The sequence below is a fragment of the Oncorhynchus masou genome, chromosome 30, assembly GCF_036934945.1.
Source record: "Oncorhynchus masou masou isolate Uvic2021 chromosome 30, UVic_Omas_1.1, whole genome shotgun sequence".
Taxonomy (NCBI): Eukaryota; Metazoa; Chordata; class Actinopteri; order Salmoniformes; family Salmonidae; genus Oncorhynchus; species Oncorhynchus masou.
The window spans coordinates 47,940,327-47,966,137 of NC_088241.1; the positions used below are offsets into that span (position 1 = coordinate 47,940,327).

The window sequence follows — 25,811 nt, forward strand, 5'->3', positions numbered from 1 at the left end:
GCAGGTCATTCCAGAATATTGGGATTCAAGCAGTAGAATATCCCTGACAATTGTTAAGGCTAGGTCCCAGCAGGTAACAGACAGTGTAACCAGCTCTCTCTCTCTCTTTGGCTGACCCGTGAAACACAGCAAACAGATAATTGATAACACCCCCCCCCCCATCTTTATCAGGTAGTTGAAAAGAAAGCAGGAAGCTCAGGAGTATAGAGCTAACCAGGGTGTGATCTTAGTTCCCTTTCCCACACCCACTCAGCACCAGCAGGAGCACTGGTACTCCTCCTCTTTATCCATTTGTCTGTCTATCTCGCCTTCTCTACATCTGTCCATCTCTGCTCACCCCTCTTCAAAAGGCAACGGAAAATTCCCCAGCTGAACAGACACAATACTGTATCAGGATATGAATCTATCTTCAGACTGTGGAGTGGTTGGTTCTCTGTACAGATTCTCATTTACTCTCCTTTCCATAAAGTGGAGGCTACTTGTGGTGTGGGGGCTGTGCTTTGGCAAAGTGGGTTGGGTTATATCCTTCCTGTTTGGCCCTGTCCGGGGGTGTCCTCGGATGGGGCCACAGTGTCTCCTGACCCCTCCTGTCTCAGCCTCCAGTATTTATGCTGCAGTAGTTTATGTGTCAGGGGGCTAGGGTCAGTTTGTTATATCTGGAGTACTTCTCCTGTCCTATTCAGTGTCCTGTGTGAATTTAAGTGTGCTCTCTCTAATTCTTTCTCTCTCTCGGAGGACCTGAGCCCTAGGACCATGCTTCAGGACTACCTGGCATGGTGACTCCTTGCTGTCCCCAGTCCAACTGGCCGTGCTGCTGCTCCAGTTTCAACTGTTCTGCCTTTTTATTGGACCATGCTGGTCATTTATGAACATTTGAACATCTTGGCCATGTTCTGTTATAATCTCCACCCGGCACAGCCAGAAGAGGACTGGCCACCCCACATAGCCTGGTTCCTCTCTAGGTTTCTTCCTAGGTTTTGGCCTTTCTAGGGAGTTTTTCCTAGCCACCATGCTTCTACACCTGCATTGCTTGCTGTTTGGGGTTTTAGGCTGGGTTTCTGTACAGCACGTTGATATCAGCTGATGTACAAAGGGCTATATAAATACATTTGATTTGATACTAGGCAGTTAGCCTAGTGGTTAGAGTGTTGGGCCAGTAACCGAAAGGTTGCTAGATCAAATGCCTGAGCTGACAAGGTAAAAATATGTTGTTTTGCCCCTGAACAAGGCAGTTAACCCACTGTTCTCCAGTAGGCTGTCATTGTAAATACAATTTTGTGCTTAACTGACTCGCCTAGTAAAAAAAAAGGTTTTGAATGTAAAAAAAGGTTTCAGGTGAGATTGAATTACTTTAGATCTCCTTTTTAAAAACCATGTGCCTTTCTTTCACGTTCATCACACTGTGACCCACACTTAAATTCACCGACCTTTGGGCTGGCTCGTAATGAGCCCTGGCGTGCAAAGCAGGTCCTCGAGAAATGGGAGTGATATTTCCAGGAGATATATCCTGGAGATATGGCGCCATCTGCAGTTCATATAGCCCAGCTACAGTTGTATCACTAAACCAGAAGATGGTGCTGAAAATACAACTGACAAGATAGAGACCAAATGGTTTCAGAGCCAATAGTACCAAGTTTAATGGTAGTTTGGATAATCAGGAATAAAATAATTTTAGAAAACAAGCAGCTGTACACACAGAAATTAACCTCACAGACAATAAATACAATCAATCAGCATAGCTTCCCACAGTAGGCGACGGGGAAATTCGACATGGCTATACAACTAGATAGAACAGAGAGAAAGAGAACTAGCTACAATTCTGAATAGGCCTACGTGTACCTGATCACTACAAAACCAGGAAGGGTATCTTGAGACAAAAGCTAAATGCAGTACACTCAAAGGTTTGACCACAGAATAGTCTAAAAGCATCTATTTAAAAAGACTTAGCTGACTACGGTTTTACTTTCACTTTAATAGACAGTAAGTGACAAACACAACTGAAAAGTATGAGGTTTGAAAGCATGATCCAAATAAATAAAAACAGCCCACTATGTTGCAAAGCTCTACAGTATATTAAGCCCAGACAGATGTAATGATAGTGGTTTGGTCATCTTATTTTGTTTTAGAAATACTCAACGGAAGTTTTTAATATTTGACCACCAAAACAAACAGGGCATATTATCTAAACTAAAAAGTCTGGAAATAGAAGGGGGGGGGGGGATCCTGCAGTTGGTCTGGTTTAAAGGTCAACATCCCTGCTGGGTTGCCCATCCATCTCCATCGCATTTAGCTATAGCAAATCATTCTCTGTGCAATTATACCAATATTAGAAAGGCTGAGAGGATAGAACCAAAGCACCATACCTCCAGCGAACCCTTAAAGCAAGCCACTCACCCTCGCTGGATAATGTGTGGCATTTAAACTACACTAGAAGAATCTAGAACCGAAACACCTCAAAACACCACAAACAGTGAAATCAAATGTGAAATCAATAGGATTATGATGGAGAATCTGGTATATTACAGTCATGTGATGAAGCATTTACTGCAGTTTCGAATGGGTCTCTTGGGGTTGTTGTTGTCGTTTTTGTAACTTCTCAGTATCGAAATGAAGAATGTAAAACCTTGTTTTACAGTGTTTTGCTTGCTGCTTACGAGGTCCAGCGCCACCAGGCCACCTTCATCCGGTCCCAGACTGCACCTATAGAGTCAAAAGCAGGGCGCACGTCCAGGATGGAGAACTCATAGGTGTCCTTGTTGATCTCTCCGTCGTAGTAGTCGATCACGTAGCGGACTTCCTTCCCACAGCGGTCCACGATCCAGTCATGACGGTCAAACGGCAATTCATATCTGTAGAAACACATTTACGTAAATACATTATACTGTGAAAGGAACTGTGTAAGCATATCAAGCCACTTTTAAATGAGCATATCATGTTAAGGCTTCAATTCAGAATGTACTCTGTACAAATAACTTCTTGCACAAACATTTTAAAGTAAAAAATAAAATAAAAACTCTCACCCCATCCAGTGACGCATTCGAGCCCTTGGGGAGAACTCCTTCGCTTTGCCACCAAACCGTTTCAGGGATGGACCGCATGGACATTCCCTAAAAAGTAACATGTCAGTGGGGAACAGGTCCATTTTTTACATTTCTTTCCCCCATTTAAAAAAACAAACATTTTGTAACAAAGTAAAAGAGGTGCTTCTGGATCTGGGGGCCAGACAGGTAATTGATGTGTCAGTCTGGAAAGCCTCTAAAATGATGTAATCCATGATTAGCTTAAGTATTAACTATGACCAACTATGAATAACTAAATCCATGATTAACTAAATACTTGATATAGTGGCTCTGAAACTGTTTGGTATTTTTTCTACTCACCCAGCATGGAGGGCCTCCCACTTAAGAATCTCCTGCCATGCTTGCTCGTTGTTGGTGTTGTGGATCTTTATGATGTTGGACATGTCCTGCTGACCCAGCTCATCTTCCTTCCAGCGCCACCTGGTGATGAAGAGGTTAACACGGCTGGTGAGAAATGGAACCTTTCTGCTGTTTTAAAGCTGCAATATGTAACTTTGTGGGTGACCCAACTAAATTCACATAGAAATATGAGTTTTAGATCTGTCACTCTCATTGAAAGCAAGTCTAAGAAGCAGTATATCTGTCCTATGTGCGCCATTTCTTTGTTTCCCACTCTCAGGTTTAGTTTTTGCGCCTCATGCTTTCGGTTTTGTACACCAGCTTCAAAAAGCTGAAAATACAACCATTTAGGTTATGGAATGGATACTTCACAGCAGTTTAGATGGTAAAATGATTCTCTACACTATACAAACTGAAATTAGGCGAACTATTAGAATTTTAGCAACCAGGAAGTGAAATGGCGAATTTTTGCATAGTGCATCTTTAAAGGACAGAAGTGCTGAGTGATTAACTTAAATTGCAGTTATTTTTCAGTTTTTAAACTCATAATTTCTTTTCTGTGAGCTCAATGCGCACAAAGCAGTTTCTCTAGAGATAAATCAGACCAGTCTGAACTGTGCGATGTAGTAGGGAGTTGTAGTTTCCAACAGGCCAATATTAGACATAATTGTCACATTTTATGCATTAAACTAACTAAAAAATATATATATTTTACCTTCATTTAACTAGGCAAGTCAGTTAAGAACAAATTCTTATTTTCAATGACAGCCTAGGAACAATGGGTTAACTGCCTGTTCAGGGGCAGAACGACAGATTTGTACCTTGTCAACTCTGGGATTTGAACTTGCAACCTTTCGGTTACTAGTCCAATGACCATAATACACTGCGCATCTACTTGTCTGGTCTGTTTCTTTTACGCCTGCTATGGAAGAGAGAAGCATGTGCAATGGTGAGGTGATATAGAGAGCAGCTGTTTCTTCGCAAGGCATCTCTACCTGAAAATACAAAATCTAAGTGATTTATAGTTGGTTTTCAGCAGTCATAAAAGTATGCCTTATTTAAGTTGAACTACAAAATAGTGATTTTGTCAGACAGCAGCTCTATAGAGAGGAGATGATGACTTGGAATTGAATAACAGTCAAATGTAAGATACACAACAACTGAAATATTTATTTAAGTAAAGTAATGTGAATAAATGGTTAATAAAAGTATGCCTTATAAGCAGTAATGGGCAGTCACTACCATCATGTGACTTTTAAAAATGGTTTTATTCTATGTTACAGTATTCAACCCACAATGCATTTAATGTTAAAAAATAACCGAAACCTGTGATAATTTGTATTAGGTCGAACCAAAACGACTGCAAAAAGCCCTAAATGCTCAGCACTAAAGGACAGTGCAGTACAGCGTTGTCTCCTGCTTCTGGAAAGCAGTGTTACGTATAACGAGTATTTGCATGTCTACTAAATAAGACAAAATAAAAAGTCAGCCCAAAACACCTCACAATTACAATGTGTTCGCAGAGAGAGTCAAGACACAGCACTTCAATAGCCCAGCCTATATTTTACAGCTTACTATTCCACCATTTTCAGGAAACAAGATCTGCTCAATTGTAGCCTTTGTAAAACTACATTTTTGTAGCAAAAGTTAGGGTATCCTTACCCCTTTCTGAGCATGGCGTTCCAGAACATCTGTTCCGAGGGGTAGACCCAGTTCTTGCCTGTTCCAGCCCGCGGGATCTTAGACTCCTCTCGGTTCACTGGTAGAAGGAAGGGCTGGTCTGGGGCAGGGACCTGGTTGGGTGGGGGCATCTGGACAGAACAGGATGATAATAACATTAGCCAACATGTTTAACCTTGGTCTATTCATCAACTTTTATAAAGTCACTTTTCCATTCACTACTCTAGTTGAGCACCTATCAACCAACCAAATCAGCTGAAATCACAGTGAGAGAAAAACATAAACATATGATCTACAGCAGCCATACTGCCCCAGAACGGGGTGACTGCAGGTCCCGACCAAAAAATGTAAATCAACTCAGTCGGGCTTTCAACTTACTGCTGGTGAGAGTTGTAATAGTAGCATGCAGAATGTGCAATTTCCAAATTTGGTAGTAAAATGGCAGTTTTCCTCTTAGAGAGCTACACTTCAAAAGTATGTAGACAACACTTCAAATTAGTGGATTTGGCTATTTCATCCACACCCGGTGCTGACAGGTAGAGAATGGCCTATACTGAAGAGCTCAGTGAGTTTCAACATGGCACAGTCATAGGATACCATTTTTCCAACAAGTCAGTTCGTCAAATTTCTGCCCTGGTCAACTAACTGTAAGTGCTGTTACTGCGAAGTGGAAACGTCTAGGAGCAACAACGGCTCAGCCGCGAAGTGGTATGCCACACAAGCTCACAAAACGGGGCCGCCAAGTGCTGAAGTGCGTAGTGCATAAAAATGGTCTGTCCTCAGTTGCAACACTCACTACCGAGTTCCAAACTGCCCCGGGAAACAACGTCAGCACAACAACTTCGTCGGGATAGTCAATGGGTTTCCATGGCCGAGCAGACACACACACAAGCCTAAGATCACCACACACAATGCAATTTGTTGGCTGGTGTTGTGTAAAGCTTGCCACCATTGGCCTCTGGAGCAGTGTAAACGCATTCTCTGGAGTTATGAATCACACTTCACCATCTGGCAGTCCAAAAGACAAATCTGGGTTTAGTGAATGCCAGAAGAACGCTACCAGCGCAAAAGCACGGCGTTAATTGTAAAGTTTGGTGGAGGAGGAATAATGGTCTGTGGCTGTTTTTCATGGTTCGGTCTAGGCCCTTTAGTTCCAGTGAAGGAAAATCTTAACACTACAGCATATAATGACGATTCTGTGCTTCCAACTTTGTGGCAACAGTTGGGGAAGGCTCTTTCTTGTTTCAGCACGACAATGCCCCCATGCACAAAGCGAGGTCCATACAGAAATGGTTTGTCGAGATCGGTCTGAAAGAACTTGACTCCCTGCACAGAGCCCTGACCTCAACCCCATCAAACACCTTTGGGACGAATTGGAAACCCGACTGCGAGCCAGGCGTAATTGCCCAAATCAGTGCCCGACCTCATTAATGCACTTATGGCTGAATGGAAGCAAGTCCATAACATGGAACATGTACACGCATTATCATCATACTGACCATGTTAGTGGGGTCAATGTCAGTCTGGCCTTGTCCGGCTGCTGCTGCCTTCATAGGACACGCCACAAACTCATAGGCCCGGTCCTGGTGCACTGGCCCTGCTGCAGCAGCAAGCTTCTCTTCTGTAGGGGCAGCAGCAGTAGCCTGGTGCATGGGGCACTCTGATGGAGGGGCAACTGCTGAGGGCATTTATGGCAAAACAAAAGTTAGAACACTGATCCAGGGAATAGGAACAGGAGTTGTTCTTTGTCAAGTGGGTCACATAACTCCTTCCCCAAAGAGAAAAGCTCCACGTGATAGATACATCCTCTATCATCCTCAGAGAGGGGAATTGTTACCACAACCGGTCAGACACAACAAAGATCAACCAACACAATCAATCACTACACAGATTACAAATTGTACACTATATACTTTGGAGAAGCTTTATCTTTTGAAGGTTTTGGCATTCAGGTCCAAAAAGTCACCTCTGAGCGCTTCTACATTGGGCAAATATATATGGAAAGTTTCAATCAAATCAAAAGAGGTGCTATGAAAAAGTGTATGATTTAAAATGGATTTACCCTACTAACAATAGTACATGGTAAGCAAAGCTCAGGAAAAAACTCAAGAAAAAGCGATATAGACCGGCAAGCTATCGGTCCTGGTGATGAAACGGAGATAGAGCCTACCTTTGACTGGTTCCTGTGCCTGGTGCATAGGACAGCCCTGTGGTGGGGCCACGCCGCCAACAAACGCAGGAGGGGGAGAGGCCATCATAGATTCGGCCTTGACTGTGGGTGGAGCAGGACTGGACATAGTGGCACCCATTTCTGAACTGACCTGTCCTTGTCCAGAAAGATGGGCTAGAGGACAAAAGTGGTCAGACGTTTAGTTAGTTAGCTGAATCAGTCTAGTCAGCCAAAATGCTTCTTGATAGTACAGTAGTTTACTAGCAGCTATTTTTCTGTCTCATAAATGATAGCTAGTCTGGAGAAAGGATCTAACTAGCTACGCCAGCAAATGCAGTTATGTCGCTAGCTAGAAAAAACCGAACTTGTTACAAAATAGTGTAATTCAGTTACATACCTATAAGCTAGCATTAGCTGCTAGCTAGCACTACTTCAATTATGTGTTAAGAAATAGATGTAATGTTACTGAAAACAAAGCGTATCACACCATCGGATATGTCCCCACTGTATAGTTTACCAATCTGATCAACATAAAGAGTCATAAGAACAATTTCCAACATCAAATCACCTACCTGGGTCCTTGAAATCACTGGCGCTGTATCACCAATGTCAACGTGCGGATACGTTTCCCACAATGCAATGTACTTGGCACATTTGTTGTTCAATCGGTTGCTGTGTTGCTCCGCAGTTGTGAAACAGTACGTCTTCTTCTTCGGTGAGGTTTAACGGCGGTTGGCATCCAATAAATGTTACATTACTGCCACCTACTAGTCTGGAGTACAACTCCCTTATACGTTTTAAACGTTGCTTGAATTATTATTATTATTTTTTAAATACCCTACAATCGAACACTACATTCACAAAAAAAAAAAGAAAAACAGATTAACACCACCCTACTCCACTATTTAAATCTATTTAGTCCTACCTCAGGCCAACAACCTGAAAGGATGGGACACCACCACTTAACACACACTGTACCTCTTCTGATGTCAGGTCTTGAACACTCAAATACCTCTCTGCACCTGCCACCACAACTTCAATTTTCCGCGACTTACGTTCCATCCTTGCAGTAGAGTTGATAACCATTGCTAAAAATGCAAATAAATATATCTGTTGTTGGCCTATCCCTCTGTACTGGTACAGATCTACTACTCACGCCACTCCTCTCAAGATACCTCCCCCTTGACCCATCTTCCTCTAATTTCTTCACTGCATCAGCATATTCTGCACTACTCTGACCCTGGAAACCTCAACCTGCCTCTCTCGCAAAGGACATTTCTGATTCCCTGCCCCATGGACACCCCGACAATTAACACATACCACTACTTTCCCCAATGCTACACATTCCTTTGTCTCATGCCCTTCTGCACACTTCTCACATCAAGGAACCTCCCTCCTACACACTGCTGCTACATGCCTATAAGCTTGACACCCGTAACAACGTAATGTATTCGGCACAAAAGCTCATACATGATAACTTACAGTTGAAGTCTTTAAAACTCGTTTTTTTAACCACTTCACAAATTTCTTGTTAACAAACTATAGTTTTGGCAAGTCAGTTAGGACATCTACTTTGTGCATGACACAAGTGATTTTTCCAACAATTGTTTACAGACAGACTATTTCACTTATCACAATTCCAGTGGGTCAGATGTTTACATACGCTAAGTTGACTGTGCCTTTAAACACTTGGAAAATTCCAGAAAATGATGTCATGGCATTAGAAGCTTCTGTTAGGCTGATTGACATCATTTGAGTCAATTGGAGGTGTACCTGTGGATGTATTTCAAGGCCTTCCTTTAAACTCAGTGCCCCTTTGCTTGACATCATGGGAAATCAAAAGAAATCAGCCAAGACCTCAGAAAAACAATTGTAGACCTCCACAAGTCTGGTTCATCCTTGGGAGCAATTTCTAAACGCCTGAAGGTATCACGTTCTTCTGTACAAACAATAGTACGCAAGTATTAACACCATGGACCCACGCAGCCATCATACCGCTCAGGAAGGAGACGCGTTCTGTGTCCTTGAGATGATCGTACTTTAGAGTGAAAAATGCACATCAATCCCAGAACAACAGCAGAGGACCTTGTGAAGATGCTGGAGGAAACAGGTACAAAGTATATATATCCACAGTAAAACGAGTCCTATATGGACATAACCTGAAAGGCCGCTCAGCAAGGAAGAAGCCACTGCTCCAAAACCTCCATAAAAAAGCCAGACTACGGTTTGTAACTGCACATGGTGGCAAAGATTGTACTTTTTGGAGAAATGTCCTCTGGTCTGATGAAACAATAATAGAACTGTTTGGCCATAATGACTGTCGTTCTGTTTGGAGGGAAAATGGGGAGGCTTGCAAGCCGAAGAACACCATCCCAACCGTGAAGCGTGAAGCATGGGGGTGGCAGCATCATGTTGTGGGGGTGCTTTGCTGCAGGAGGGACTGGTGCACTTCCCAAAATAGATGGCATCTTGAAGGAGTAAAATTATATGGATATATTGAAGCAACATCTCAAGTCATCAGTCAGGAAGTTAAAGGTTGGTCGCAAATGGGTCTTCCAAATGGACAATGACCCCAAGCATACTTCCAAAGTTGTGGCAAAGTCAAGGTATTGGAGTGGCCATCACAAAGCCCTGACCTTAATCCCATAGAAAATTTGTGGGTAGAACTGAATAAGAACGTGTGAGCGAGGAGGCCTACACACCTGACTCAGTTACACCAGCTCTGTCAGGAGGAACGGGCCAAAACTCACCCAATTTATTGTGGGAAGCTTGTGGAAGGCTATCCAAAACTATTGACCCAAGTTAAACAATTAAAGGCAGTGCTACTAAGTACTGATTGAGTGTATGTAAACTTCTGACCCACTGGGAATGTGATGAAATAAATAAAAGCTGAAATAAATTGTTCTCTCTACTATTAGATTGACATTTCACATTCTTAAAATAAAGTGGTGATCCTAACTGAGCTAAGACAGGTAATTTTTACTAGGATTAAACGTCATGTGAAAAACTGAGTTTAAATATATTTGGCTAAGGTGTATGTAAACTTCCGACTTCAACTATATATATCCTAACATCACTTTGTCGGGCAAAGACTCAACATCAAAACTCAAAAAAACAGACAATGACTATGATTCACCACTCACAGCACCCTGTCTGCGTCGCACCAAATGACGAGCATCACAAACACCGGGAATCTTACCCTTCAGTTGGTCAACTTACACATTTACTGCTACCCCAGTAATCACAACTTTCAATTGCACCCTTTTCTTGAGAGCAACATTTTTTAAATGTCTTGCCCCCATTCGTTTAACGCGGGGCACCATCTCCCTCTGACCAGCAGGGACACAATCAATTATCACCAGACCACTTCCGGTTACTTTCACCGATTCCACAGCACCCAACTCTGTTTTCACCCACCCTGAAACCACAAAGCGATCAGCCAAAAGGCAAGGATCCACTTTTTCCAAAAACTTCACTCCTACTGTCACAGACTCATCTTCATCCTGACCCTGGGTGCAAGCCTCGGCCTCAGAGAACTTCACCACAACTACCACCTCCGATACTTCGACCTCATTCCCTTCCATTTCTCCACCTGTCTTCAGCTCACTCTGCTTACACTTTCTACCATTCTTCTTTAACAAACCATCTCCCCTTTTCCCGCAATTTTTAACCGACTCAAGCTCACTCTCTTCCTCCCTCTCTCTCTGAGATCTCCTCTGCCTCTTCCTTTGTATTCCAAGTATATGTCTCCTTATGATAATACTGCACTTCTCCTTACAAACATCTTGTTCTTGCCTTCTCAAGGGACACCACTTATCTGGCTGTCACAGTCTGGCTGTACAATCAGCATAAACCCCTCAGGATGTCCAGCCACAAAGTCATAGCCCATATTTGTGAGCGTCAAAACCGTGGTGTATCATGGGTAAATTGTGACTAACTGACTAATTGATAAATAATATTGAGTAGTTATTTAGGATGCAAGGGGATTTGTTTGCGAAATAGTAGTCCTACCAAAGATGGTTTAGTAAATTATAATTAAAGCCAGAGGAGGTGTGGTATATGGCTAAAATACAACAGCTAAGGGCTATTCTTATGCAGAAAGCAATGAGGAGTGCCTGGATACAGCCCTTACTGGTGGTATATTGGCCATATACCACACCTCTTCAGGCTTTAATTATTAATAAGGGTCCTTATTGCTATTATAAACTGGTTACCAACATAATAAGAACAGTAAACATGTCATTTTACTCATACCCTGTGGTATTGACTGATATACCACTGCTTTCAGCCAATCAGCATCCAGTACACAAACAACCTGGTTTGTAATCAAATCAATTGTTCTCTTTCATTTTTGAAATGGATTGTCACTGACCTATGGGAACTCCTTCCTCTTCACACAATGTGATTGAGTTGCTTATTAATGTCCAAGATGTTTACAGTCACAGCACACACTTACTGTACCAACGTGACCTGTCACTATAAAACGCGTGTTTTATGTATTTGATACCATTCCTCTGATTCTGCTCCGGCCAACCTCCTGTGGCTACTGGTCCTCACTTGACCAAGGCCACCAGATCTGAGACTGACAGTCCACGCTTGACTGTGCCAGTCAGATAGCTTCATCTTGGTGGGAGTTTCGAGCCTGGACCTTGATACATATTTAGGCGGGAGTCTCAACCCCGAAGCACGACGGGTTGGAACCAATGGTAAGTGTAACTGTATTTTGAAGCATCCAAAGCCTTAACCAAGCATTAACCAATCAAAGCATACACATAGAGACATAAGGAAGTGGATGGCTGGAAACGTTCTACTTTTAAACTCGGACAAAACAGAGATGCTTGTTCTAGGTCCCAAGGAACAAAGAGACCTTCTGTTGAATCTGACAATTAATCTTAATGGTTGTACAGTCGTCTCAAATAAAACTGTGAAGGACCTCAGCGTTACTCTGGACCCTGATCTCTCTTTTGACGAACATATCAAGACTGTTTCAAGGACAGCTTTTTCCCATCTATGTAACATTGCAAAAATCAGAAACTTTCTGTCCAAAAATGATGCAGAAAAATTAATCAATGCTTTTGTTACTTCTAGGTTAGATTACTGCAATGCTCTACTTTCCGGTTACCCGGATAAAGCACTAAATAAACTTCAGTTAGTGCTAAATACGGCTGCTAGAATCCTGACGAGAACCAAAAAATGTGAAATATTACTCCAGTGCTAGCCTCCCCTACACTGGCTTCCTGTCAAGGCAAGGGCTGATTACAAGGTTTACTGCTAACCTACAAGGCATTACATGGGCTTGCTCCTACCTATCTCTCTGATTTGGTCCGGCCGTACATACCTCCACGTACGCTACGGTCACAAGACGCAGGCCTCCTAATTGTCCCTAGAATTTCTAAGCAAACAGCTGGAGGCAGGGCTTTCTCCTATAGAGCTCCATTTTTATGGAATGGTCTGCCTACCCATGTGAGAGACGCAAACTCGGTCTCAACCTTTAAGTCTTTTCTGAAGACTCATCTCTTCAGTGGGTCATATGATTGAGTGTAGTCTGGCCCAGGAGTGTGAATGTGAATGGAAAGGCTCTGGAGCAACGAACCGCCCTTGCTGTCTCTGCCTGGCCGGTTCCCCTCTTTCCACTGCCTCTAACCCTATTACAGGGGCTGAGTCACTGGCTTACTGGTGCTCTTTCATGCCGTCCCTAGGAGGGGTGCGTCACTTGAGTGGGTTGAGTCACTGATGTGATCTTCCTGTCTGGGCTGGCGCACCCCTTGGGTTTTGCAGTGGCGAAGATCTTTGTGGGCTTTGTGGGTCTCAGGATGGTAAGTTGGTGGTTGAAGCTATCCCTCTAGTGGTGTGGGGGCTGTGCTTTGGCAGAGTGGGTGGGGTTATGTCCTTCCTGTTTGGCCCTGTCCGGGGGTATCATCGGATGGGGCCACAGTGTCTCCTGACCCCTCCAGTCTCAGCCTCCAGTATTTATGCTGCAGTAGTTTATGTGTCGGGGGGCTAGGGTCAGTTTGTTATATCTGGAGTACTTCCCCTGTCTTATCCAGTATGCTATCTCTAATTCTCTCTTTCTTTCTCTCTTTCTTTCTCTCTCTCGGAGGACCTGAGCCCTCAGACCATGCCTCAGGACTACCTGGCATGATGACTCCTTGCTGTCCCCAGTCCACCTGTCCGTGCCGCTGCTCCAGTTTCAACTGTTCTGCCTGCGGCTATTGAATCTTGAACTGTTCACCGGACGTGCTACCTGCCCCAGACCTGCTGTTTCAACTCTCTAGAGACAGCAGGAGTGGTAGAGATACTCTTAATGATCGGCTATGAAAAGCCAACTGACATTTACTCCTGATGTGCTGACTTGCTGCACCTTCGACAAATACTGTGATTATTATTATTTGACCATGCTGGTAATTTATGAACATTTGAACATCGTGGCCATGTTCTGTTATAATCTCCACCAGGAACAGCCAGAAGAGGACTGGCCACCCCTCATAGCCTGGTTCCTCTCTCGGTTTCTTCCTAAGGCTGGGCCTTTCTAGGGAGTTTTTCCTAGACAACGTGCTTCATCACCTGCATTGCTTTCTGTTTGGGGTTTTAGGCTGGGTTTCTGTACAGCATTTTGAGATATCAGCTGATGTACGAAGGGCTACATAAATCAATTTGATTTAGATTAGATTTACACGAGACACAACAAAACAAACAAGGCATTTTTTTGTTTCCTTTTCTTGGAACACACTTCCCTTATGTAAAAATTAATTATTTGAACACTTAAATTTTTTAAACTAGGCAAGTCAGTTAAGAAGAAATTTTTAGGCCTACCAGAACGCAAAAGGCCTCCTGCAGGGACGGGGGCAGGGGCAGGGATTAAAAATACAAAATAAAATAAAAATATAGGACAAAACACAGATCATGACAAGTGAGACACCATAACACTACATAAAGAGAGACCTAAGATAACAACATAGCATGGCAGCAACACATGAAAACACAGCATGGTAGCAACACAACAAAATCTCAACTTGCACATTTTGAGGGCGAAGCCTCCGGATTCTCATCAGATGAGTCTCCCACAGAGATCAATGATTATTCAGAAAGCTCCAGGTCTCATGACTGGTCTCACTTCCCTTGTGATCCACTGCTCAATAAACACCATCGCTTGGGCACAAATCTCAACGCGGTGAGATGCATAAGGAGCTTAAGTCACTGGACAGTCAGATGTCAACCAATGAGTCTGCTCTCGAGCACATCCTGGCCAGCTTTCCCCCGCTGGTAACAAACCCAACCCTACCTCTGAATGAAGTGTGGTTGTTGAATCTTATGACACAGGCTATGATCACTCTGATGATGATGCTATGTACCACAGCTTTAGCATTATCCAGTCTCAGCCTACTAATCTGGCAGTGATGGTCGACCAGAAAATATCCACATCTGAAATCTTCGAGAGGGCAAGCAGGAACCTCATCGTGGAACATGCACCTACTGCCATGGCGGCCACATCCACATTTGATTAATTCAGTTCTTCAAAGACCGACATCCATTCCATTGTTCAAAGACTTTGTGCGTGAGCTCCAATGGACTTGCCAAATGACAGAACACATGCCATGCCAGGCATGGTGCAGATGAGAATGGTTTTGGCCATTTCCCCCATATGGACAAATAATTTGCTTCACTTGTTATGCCTATTTCTCTCTGTCACAGTTCGGACCAAGAGCTACCTAACAAACTATGCAGGGCATCTGATCGCTTCCTACGCAGGACACATGACAGCACTGCTACAGCTGCAAGGCTTAGCAATTCAGCAGCAACACTGGCCTTCTATCAGAAGGAGCTTCAGGAATTTATCTCAGCAAACTATGATGCTGAGACCATGAAAGAACTGTCTACAGTTACAGACCTGCTCATCCAGTGCCTTCAGGGCAATGCTCAGATGGTTGGAAAATATTTGGCAACACTCTGTGCTGCATGACGCCACCTATGGTTAAAGCAGTCCAAACTCCCTGACAAAGAGAGGTTTCCACTCCTAGGTGTACTCATATCACCTGGCCAGACATTTGGCCCAGTAGCGGCCCACCTCCTCTAAGTGTCTAAGGAGGACAGATTAGCACAAATGGAGCTTCAGCTCCTCATTCCAAAGCCTAGAATGCAAACCATTACTCCTGTCCTAGGGCCCCAACTGGGATTCCAAGAAACCAGGCTGAGAATCACACTGCACCTGCTCAGGAGTGGAGGAACAGACACTCTCAGCCCTACCGAAGAGGTTGAGCGCAGCATTGCACAAGAGGCAGAGGTGCACCATATGCAGACCGGATCCCCTCTGCACCACAGCAGGCAGAGCCTCGGTCCTGATGGAACCAACTGTCTAGCACAACACCATTTCCTCAAGTACCACCTTTCCAGCTAGAAAAGGTCAATGGCCAAAAAATGGGTAGTAAGCACTCTAACACTAACTACTACAATTTTATCAGCAACCACCACACTTTGGGGTGTCAGTAGGTGTCAGTATAACCCTATATTCCACAGAGCAATTTAGTATGAAGATAATCCCCAATCACGCTTGAATGCGATGTCATGGCGACGTTGGCTAGCTAAGCTCCTGGGCAGAAACATGTCATCGGGTCTATTTGTCTCTCGCGCTGTACTGCTCATGTGCATGTCATCAAATCAAAGGCACATATACAGTTGATTTTGACTAAAATGAAAAAGTGTAAATTTGTCAACTTTCACGAAGTTGGAGTGGTAACATGTTCAGCTACTTAAAAAATAATAATACATTATTTCACCTGTTATTTAACCAGGTAGGCAAGTTCTCATATACAACTGCGACCTGGCCAAGATAAAGTAAAGCAGTGAGACTCAAACAACAACACAGAGTTACACATGGAGTAAAACAAACATACAGTGCAAAGGAGCAAAATAAATAAATAAATACAGTAGGGTAACAGGTAGTTGTTTGGGCTATTTATATATGGGCTATGTACAGGTGCTGCTCTGACAGCTGGTAATTAAAGCTAGTGAGGTAGATAAGTGTTTCCAGTTTCAGAGATTTTTGAAGTTCGTTCCAGTCATTGGCAGCAGAGAACTGGAAGGAGAGGTGGCCAAAGGAGGAATTGGCTGCTGGAACGCGTGCTACGGGTGGGTGCAGCTATGGTGACCAGTGAGCAGAGATAAGGCGGGACTTTACCTAGCAGGGTCTTGTAGATGACCTGGAGCCAGAGGGTTGGCGACGAGTTTGAAACGAGAGTGTACAGGTCGCAGTGGTGGGTAGTATTTGGGGCGTTGGTGACAAAATGGATGGCACTGTGATAGATTGCATCCAATTTGTTGAGTAGGGTGTTGGAGGCTATTTTGTAAATTCCATTGCCGAAGTCGAGGATCGGTAAGGTGGTCAGTTTTACGAGGGTATGTTTGGCAGCATGAGTGAAGGATGCTTTTTTGCAAAATAGGAAGCCAATTCTAGATTTAACTTTGGATTGGAGATGTTTTATGTGAGTCTGGAAGGAGAGTTTACAGTCTAACCAGACACCTAGGTATTTGTAGTTGTCCACATATTCTAAGTCAGAACCGTCCAGAGTAGTGATGCTGGACGGGCAGCAGGTGCAGGCAGCGATCGGTTGAAGACCATGCATTTAGTTTTGCTTGTATTTAAGAGCAGTTGGAGGACACGGAAGGAGAGTTGTATGGCGTTGAACTCGTCTGGAGGGTTGTTAACACAGTGTCCAAAGAAGGGCCAGAAGTATACAGAATGGTGTCGTCTGCATAGATTTGACACACTGAACTCTGTCGGAGAAGTAGTTGGTGAACCAGGTGAGGCAATCATTTGAGAAACCAAGGCTGTTTTGTCTGCCGATGAGGATGTGGTGATTGACAGAGTTGAAAGCCTTGGTCAGGTCAATGAATACGGCCGCACAGTATTGTTTCTTATCGATGGCGGTTAAGATATCAATCAATCAATCAAATTTATTTATGTAGCCCTTCGTACATCAGCTGATATCTTTAAAGTGCTGTACAGAAACCCAGCCTAAAACCCCAAACAGCAAGCAATGCAGGTGTAGAAGCACAGTGGTTAGGAAAAACTCCCTAGAAAGGCCAAAACCTAGGAAGAAACCTAGAGAGGAACCAGGTTATGTGGGGTGGCCAGTCCTCTTCTGGCTGTGCCGGGTGGAGATTATAACAGAACATGGCCAAGACGTTCAAATGTTCATAAATGACCAGCATGGTCGAATAATAATAAGGCAGAACAGTTGAAACTGGAGCAGCAGCACGGCCAGGTGGACTGGGGACAGCAAGGAGCCGTCATGTCAGGTAGTCCTGGGGCATGGTCCTAGGGCTCAGGTCCTCCGAGAGCGAGAAAGAAAGAGGATTTAGAGAGAGCATATGTGGGGTGGCCAGTCCTCTTCTGGCTGTGCCAGGTGGAGATTATAACAGAACATGGCCAAGATGTTCAAATGTTCATAAATGACCAGCATGGTCGAATAATAATAAGGCAGAACAGTTGAAACTGGAGCAGCAGCACAGCCAGGTGGACTGGGGACAGCAAGGAGTCATCATGTCAGGTAGTCCTGGGGCATGGTCCTAGGGCTCAGGTCCTCCGAGAGAGAGAAAGAGAGAGAGGAGATAATTAGAGAACGCACACTTAGATTCACACAGGACACCGAATTGGACAGGAGAAGTACTCCAGATATAACAAACTGACCCCAGCCCCCCGACACATAAACTACTGCAGCATAAATACTGGAGGCTGAGACAGGAGGGGTCAGGAGACACTGTGGCCCCATCCGAGGACACCCCCTGACAGGGCCAAACAGGAAGGATATAACCCCACCCACTTTGCCAAAGCACAGCCCCCACACCACTAGAGCCCCCATATCATTTAGGACCTTGAGTGTGGCTGAGGTGCACCCATGACCAGCTATAAAACCAGATTGCATAGCGGAGAAGGTACGGTGGGATTCAAAATGGTCAGTGATCTGTTTGTTAACTTGGCTTTCGAAGACCTTAGAAAGGCAGGGTAGGATAGATATAGGTCTGTAGCATTTTGGGTCAAGAGTGTCTGCCCCTTTGAAGAGGGGGATGACCGCAGCTGCTTTCCAATCTTTGGGAATCTCAGACGACACGAAAGAGAGGTTGAACAGGCTAGGAATAGGGGTTGCAATAATTTCGGCAGATCATTTTAGAAAGAAAGGGTCCAGATTGTCTAGCCCGGCTGATTTGTGGGGGTCCAGATTTTGCAGCGCTTTCAGAAAATCAGCTGACTGGATTTGGGAGAAGGAGAAATGGAGAAGGCTTGGGCGAGTTGCTGTGGGGGGGGGTGCAGTGCTGTTGACCGGGGTAGGGGTGGCCAGGTGGAAAGCATGGCCAGCCGTAGAAAAATGCTTATTGAAATTCTCAATTATACTGGATTTATCGGTGGTGACAGAGTTTCCTATCCTCAGTGCAGTGGGCAGCTGGGAGGAGGTGCTCTTATTCTCCATGAACTTTACAATGTCCCAGAACTTTTTTGAATGTGTTGTTATTTAAGACATTGGCTTGAATCTAGGTTGTGCCTAACTAAGGATGAATTTTCCACTTCTCATTGAGTTCTCTAACCCCAAACCCATTCTGGTCTGCTTCACAAGCGTGCGTTCCTAGAAGTCATGCGATGTTGGGCCTCTGGGTTTAGAAAAGTTTTGGCAATAGCCTCATATGTTCATTTGTAATATTTCATGTCCCAAATCCCCTTCATAAAGTAGAACACACAAACAGACAGTAAGCAAACAATTTAATTCTGAATATTTATTGACACTTAAAATGCTGCATATTGTTTTACTCAGGCAAATGGCATCAGGTGTGTAAAATTAAGAACAACAAGTGTGAATTCAATTTTAAAACTTTCATGTTTTTGACAACATGTAAACGTTCCCTTTCCACAAACCGGTCAGGGGTGCTGCTGAGTGATTTCTAGTATATTTCTCTTTGGGTAAACATTGGACCCCATATCATCATTACATTTGGAACATTGTAATAAAAACAAAAACATGCAAATCATACAAAGCAACACATATCTTCACAGATTTGACATGTATTGTCAAAGACCAACAACAAAAGTAAACAGCCATCACCCAAACATTTTTTTGAACAATCCAGGGCTCAGTTCACTGAATCATCTCTGTAGGATGTATTTCCCCATCTTTCATTCAGTAAAAACTTGCAAAATGAGAAAGGCTTTCAAAATACTAGTTATCTTGTACAATCACCAGTGGTGTGTACTTTCTATTGGTTTTTACTAATAAACATGACCATTACTTGAAGAAATACACAATTACAATGAAATGCGAGACGTAAGGTATTCATGTTTATTTGCACTGCCCAGATTGCAACTGTGCTGATTATTATCAAGTATAATTTCCCTAATTGGATATTTCTGTGCTGGGTGTTAGCCACAGTTGTTTCACATGTTCACAATCATCATCGCTGGATAACATCGTGAACAACAAGTACAGAAGAATACTAATGGGGTTTAGACATCATGTACATGGATTTCAAAACAAGAAACAAAATATAGCTTGCAATAAAATTGCTATTTGTTTACAGTGATCTCCATGCAATACCACATGCATTTATAGAGGGTGTGTGAAGAGAGGAACATGATCATGCATGAGCATACCGCCACAACCATAGTACTGAGGGCTGACGGTCTCATTGTGACTATGTACCAAAACTCTACCATAGCTTCCTTTCCATAATCCCTCCCTCCGTAACCATATCCCCCCCCCCCCCATCCTTTCAGATCAGTGAACATCGAGGAGAGTTGATAAGGAGAGGAGACGACAGTAGAACATGGTCAGGGTTTGTACAGTTTAGTTCAAAGGAAATGTATAGCGCTTCAGTTAACACTGCTCTATACTGGCACACGTTTCACTGAGAAATAGTTGATTACTGTACATTCATTGCCATAATCCACCCCACACAATTGTGTATAATTATGCGATCCTTTTCAGAATGAACATGTGTTGAAATTACATTGAGGCGGGCTCATCAAAACAAACACTGTAGAAATAACATATTTTGGACATTCCATTGAAAAAGCGGTAACAAAAGCTCACTGTGCAATTCAAATCTGATTTCTAAAAGGCAACCATCACAAAAGAAGACTGGAGAGCATGACAAGGCCAAATATGATGACTTGAGTTCCCTATTTTGTTTCACAGACCATTAAAAATATGCTTATTTGTGTCCACCATATAAATGAAAGTACAGTCAAAATTCAAGTGCACAAGATTTTGAAAAGTCAACTTTTCATTTGGATGAGGACAATGCTAGTAGTTCCTTATCCTCACAAACATTTGTCATCATTCTACTTTGTGTTAAAGTCATTCAGTCAGTAAAATACTAATGTAGTATGACACACCCTCTTTTCCAAAGACTGTACACGTACGTCGTGTGTGTGTGTGTGTGTGCGCACTATACTCAACTGCTCAGTGAGAAAGCAGGTATATAACATTATTAAATGCATGTCACTGTATCATGAAAGCTTTTCCTCATAAATGTACATCATGAATACCTCTGTCATTAATCTCCTTAAATAATATATGTAGGTACAAACATTGACATGCTGCCCCAGTATATAATTGGTAAAAAATAAATAACACTTGATACAGTTCAGAAGAAGTTCCTTACCCCAAGATCCTAGAACAAGGGACATACTCATCCAATAACATTGTGTCAATGGCCCCTCATCCAAAAATGGAGGAAACTCTAGTTTCATATTGATCTGAGACCCAGTACTGAAAGTCAATTGCAGCATGCCCCAGTTGACAGTGCATGTATGTTGACAGACAGTATGTGTGTAAATTAGAAAGAGAAAAACAACTTGTGACCATAAACATTATGAGATTATGGCATTTAAACTCTCAAATGATTGAAATGTTGAGGACAAAAAGCTCATGTTTTATATCTGAGCAAATAAAATCTGAGAAGAATGTCAGAATCCAGCTAACAATGCTCACGAGGCATTTCCCCAATCGCTTCAACTAACACGTTCTCAAGTTCTCTTTCAGCATCCTCTTTCCCAGGCAAGCAGCACGCCATTTCCTATGACGATACCAGCAAAATGCACTGACGCCGTCCGCTTTTTGATTAAGACAAAAAATATTGTAAAAATATATTTAAACTCAAAATCCCCCCAAATCTATAACCCAGCTGGGCAAATATAAGGAATGGATTCATCCATTTCCTCTTTAACTTTCCCTTTTTCCCCATGGAGTGGAGAGAGGCCTTACTCCATTTGAGCAAGGATATATAAAGTAGGTCTTCTTCAGCATTGGCTCAGTTTCAGAGTGACTCCTTGAGAGTGAATGAGATAGAGCTGAGCTGAAAGGAATCAAGGTTTAATTGCACTAGATGTCCATCCAGTTCTTACAGACACTGTGTTTGGGTTTAAAGGGGAAGTTGCTACACCCTGTCCTCCCTCAGCAGACAGACAGCAGCATGGGCTTTTAAATGACACAGACCATTACTGAAATACTTCCTGCATTGGTTCTTCTGTGTTCAAAATGTTTATATTCAACCTCTGTGATTCAGGCAACCAGAAAATATATACAGTTGAAGTCAAAAGTTTACATCCACTTAGTTTGGAGTCATTAAACCTTGTTTTTCAACCACTTCACACATTTCTTGTACCCCATGGGCACCCCTACTTGTGCCCAATGGGCACCCCTACAATTAACACATGCCACTACTTTCCCCAATGTTACACATTCGTTTGTCTCGTGCCCTTCTGCACATCAAGGAACCTCCCTCCTAGTCATGAAAACTTGTTTTTTCAACCACTTCACAAATGTCTTGTTAACAAACTATAGTTTTGGCAAGTCGGTTAGGACATCTACTTTGTACATGACACAAGTAATTTTTCCAACAATTGTTTACAGACAGATTATTTCATAATTCACTGTAATCACAATTCCAGTGGGCCAGAATTTTACATACACGAATTGACTGTGCCTTTAAACAGCTTGGAAAATTCCAGAAAAGTATGTTATGGCATTAGAAGCTTCTGATAGGCTGATTGACATCATTCGAGTCAATTGGAGGTGTACCTGTGGATGTATTTCAAGTCCGACCTTCAAACTCAGTGCCTCTTTGTTTGACATCATGGGAAAATCAAAAGAAATCAGCCAATACCTCAGAAAAACAATTGTAGACCTCCACAAGTCTGGTTCATTCTTGGGAGCAATTTGTAAATGCCTGAAGGTACCACGTTCATCTGTACAAACAATAGTACGCAAGTATAAACAACATGGGACAACACAGCCTTCATACCGCTCAGGAAGGAGACGTGTTTTGTCTCCTAGAGATTAACGTACTTTGGTGCAAAAAGTGTAAATCAATCTCTGAACAACAGCAAAGGACCTTGTGAAGATGCTGGAGGAAACAGGTACAAAAGTATCTATATCCACAGTAAAACGAGTCCTATATTGACATAACCTGAAAGGCCGCTCAGCAAGGAAGGAGCCACTGCTCCTAAAACCGCCATAAAAAAGCCAGAATATGTTTTGCAACTACAAACGGGGACAAAGATTGTACTTTTTGGAGAAATGTCCTCTGGTCTGATGAAACAAAAACAGAACTGTTTGGCCATAATTATGTTTGGAGGAAAAAGGGAGAGGCTTGCAAGCCGAAGAACACCATCACATCCGTTTAGCACGGGGGTGGCAGCATCATGTTGTGGGGGTGCTTTGCTGCAGGAGGGACTGGGTGCACTTGGTCGCAAATGGGTCTTCCAAATGGACAATGACCCCAAGCATACTTCCAAAGTTGTGGCAAAATGGCTTAAGGACAACAAAGTCAAGGTATTGGAGTGGCCATCACAAGGCCCTGACCTCAATCCTATAGAATATTTGTGGGCAGAACTGAAAAAGTATGTGCGAGCAATGAGGCCTACAAACCTGACTCGGTTACACCAGCTCTGTCAGGAGGAACGGGCCAAAATTCACCCAACTTATTGTGGGAAGCTTGTGGAAGGCTATCCGAAACGTTTGACCCAAGTTAAACAATTTAAAGGCAATGCTACCAAATACTAATTGAGGGTAGAGGTCGACCGATTAATCGGAATGGGCGATTAATAAGGGCCGATTTCAGGTTTTCATAACAATCGGAAATCGGTAATTTTGGACGCTGTTTAAAAAACAAACGTTTTTTTTACACCTTTATTTATCTAGGCAAGTCAGTTAAGAAGACATTCTTATTTTCAATGACGGCCTAGGAATGGTGGGTTAACTGCCTTGTTCAGGGGCAGAACGACTGTCAGCTCAGGGATTCAATCTTGCAACCTTACAAGCCTCACGAGGAGCCCGCCTGTTACACGAATGCAGTAAGAAGCCAAGGTAAGTTGCTAGCTAGCATTAAACTTAATCATGGTTGATGATATTACTAGTTTATCTAGCATGTCCTGCGTTGCATATAATCGATGCAGTGCGCATTCGCGAAAAAGGACTGTCGTTGCTCCAACGTGTACCTAACCATAAACACCAATGACTTTCTTAAAATCAATACACAGAAGTATATTTTTAAACCTGCATATTTAGCTAAAAGAAATCCAGGTTAGCAGGCAATATTAACCAGGTGAAATTGTGTCACTTCTCTTGCGTTCATTGTACGCAGTCAGTGTATATGCTACAGTTTGGGCCGCCTGGCTCATTGCGAACTAATTTGCCTGAATTTTACATAATTATGACATGACATTGAAGGTTGTGCAATGTAACAGGAATATTTAGACTGATGGATGCCACCCGTTAGATAAAATACAGAATGGTTCTGTATTTCACTGAAAGAATAAATGTCTTGTTTGAGATGCATTATTTAAACCAAATTTAAAAATGTTCATTGTTTGAGGCTAAATTGATTTTATTGATGTATTATATTAAGTTAAATAAGTGTTAATTCAGGATTGTTGTAATTGTCATTATTACAAAAAAAATAAAAAATAAATAAATTGGCCCATTAATCGGTATCGGCTTTTTGTGTCCAATAATTGGTATCGGTATCGCCGTTGAAAAATCATAAACGGTCGACCTCTAATTGAGTGTATGTAAATTCCTGACCCACTGGAAATGTGATGAAAGAAATAAAAGCTGAAATAAATCGCCCTACTATTATTCTGACATTTCACATTCTTAAAATAAAGTGGTGATTCTAACTGATCTAAGACAGGGAATTTTTACTATGATTAAATGTCAGGAATTGTGAGAAACCTAAACTTATATACACTTGAATTGAAATGTACTTGGTTAAGGTGTATGTAAACTTCCGACTTCAAATGTACATAAAAATCCAAATGAAAGGGAGGTGCTTCAAGTTGTTTTGGGGAGCACAGGACCATTCACACATTTGAGTCTATGGTCTAGAACAAGCAGTAAACGTTTGACTTGGTGAAGCATTTGGGAAAAACGGACTTCATCCCAGACACGCCGTTTTGTGATAAAATGCAACAGAAAAATACATTTGCCATGCACAGGAAGTATTGCTAAGAGGCAGTTATACACGTCACTGCCCAAGATATTGCCCCTTTGTCCACATCAATGTCCTGCGTCTACTACCATAAAGTTCAGTCAGTGCAAGACTTAGCTTTTTGTAAGTTAGTTGACACTGAAACAGTAGTCCCAGTCAGGTAAAGTTACTAATCCAATTGTGCACTAAAAGGGGAAAGTGGTTCAATGGGCTCTCCTTACCCATAACATCAATCACCCTCTTGCTTTTTATTCAGCCTTTCCGTTCTCCTGTGTCCCCACTTTGTGTCGTCGGGCCGAGCGCATGACCTTGTAGCAGCCGCGGGCGATCTTGTGCATCCACATGACGTTCATGACATCCAGACAGATGCTGGAGATGATCCAAGCAGCACGGCCTTCCGGCGGGACGCGGTAGAAGGCTTCGGTGCCATACACGGACCACATGCGGCTGTAGTAGAGGGGCATGACGGCAATGCGAACCAGGAAGAAGACAACTGCCATGGCCATCCCATTAGCGATGTTGGGCCTGGAGGACTTGGAGTAACCTAACACTTCAAAGAACCAGCTGGAAGAAAGACAGTCAGTACAATGAAGTAGAGGAGGAGAAAAACTGAAGTTAAACACAACTCTGGGCTTAATGGGATTCAAACAATATAAAGGGTACTCTCTCACAGATGGACATAAAAACAAAAAAAATCATATATATTGAAATCAATATATGAAAGTAATTGTCCAGTGTTTCCAGATTTGTATGAAATATGAACTATAATTACAATATGAGTGAAATAATTTTTCCTTACAAAAATGTTAAAAAGCAGGTTCTCTGTGTTGGAATGGTGTGGGCGTACCCCAACAACAGAATGGTGTGGGCGTATAGCAGTCAGTAAAAATATTCACGCGAGACGACCGCTGATCGACCAGTTCACATCATCCTCTATGAGGAAAAAGAAAGCATTTAAACAATTTGTTTGAGAATCAAGTTTGAGGTGGAGTTTGTTTTAGGATGAGTAAACAACATTATTTGGGTGTGAGTTAGAAGAATATTAAGTGAGATTTTCACTGGAC

At 42.8% G+C, this 25,811-nt stretch overlaps 2 protein-coding genes across 7 annotated transcripts in view; both read right to left on the reverse strand.

The window, feature by feature from the left end:
• Nucleotides 1-1,609: 1,609 nt before the first annotated feature.
• Nucleotides 1,610-7,951, reverse strand: LOC135522684 (holocytochrome c-type synthase). 2 transcript variants are annotated; one of them, XM_064949185.1, is made up of 7 exons: nucleotides 7,842-7,951; nucleotides 7,270-7,443; nucleotides 6,599-6,774; nucleotides 5,082-5,230; nucleotides 3,381-3,500; nucleotides 3,021-3,107; nucleotides 1,610-2,849 (listed from the first exon to the last, which is right to left on the reverse strand). In XM_064949185.1, the coding sequence occupies exons 2-7, from the start codon at nucleotides 7,406-7,408 to the stop codon at nucleotides 2,651-2,653; spliced, it is 870 nt and encodes a 289-aa protein (XP_064805257.1). In that variant the 5' UTR covers nucleotides 7,409-7,443; nucleotides 7,842-7,951; the 3' UTR covers nucleotides 1,610-2,650. The 2 variants fall into 2 exon arrangements, with proteins under 2 accessions (XP_064805257.1, XP_064805256.1); XM_064949184.1 differs by having other exon boundaries at nucleotides 6,599-6,777.
• An 11,069-nt stretch (nucleotides 7,952-19,020) lies between these two features.
• Nucleotides 19,021-25,811, reverse strand: part of tlcd4a (TLC domain containing 4a) — a 127,302-nt gene continuing 120,511 nt past the window's right edge. For 3 of the 5 annotated variants that reach the window (XM_064949193.1, XM_064949191.1, XM_064949192.1), the window contains one exon: nucleotides 19,021-25,311. In XM_064949193.1, the coding sequence (XP_064805265.1) occupies nucleotides 24,996-25,311 (316 nt within the window). In that variant the 3' untranslated portion in view covers nucleotides 19,021-24,995. Of the gene's footprint in view, nucleotides 25,681-25,811 lie in introns of all 5 variants that reach the window. The other 2 variants (XR_010452717.1, XR_010452716.1) reach the window with 2 other exon arrangements.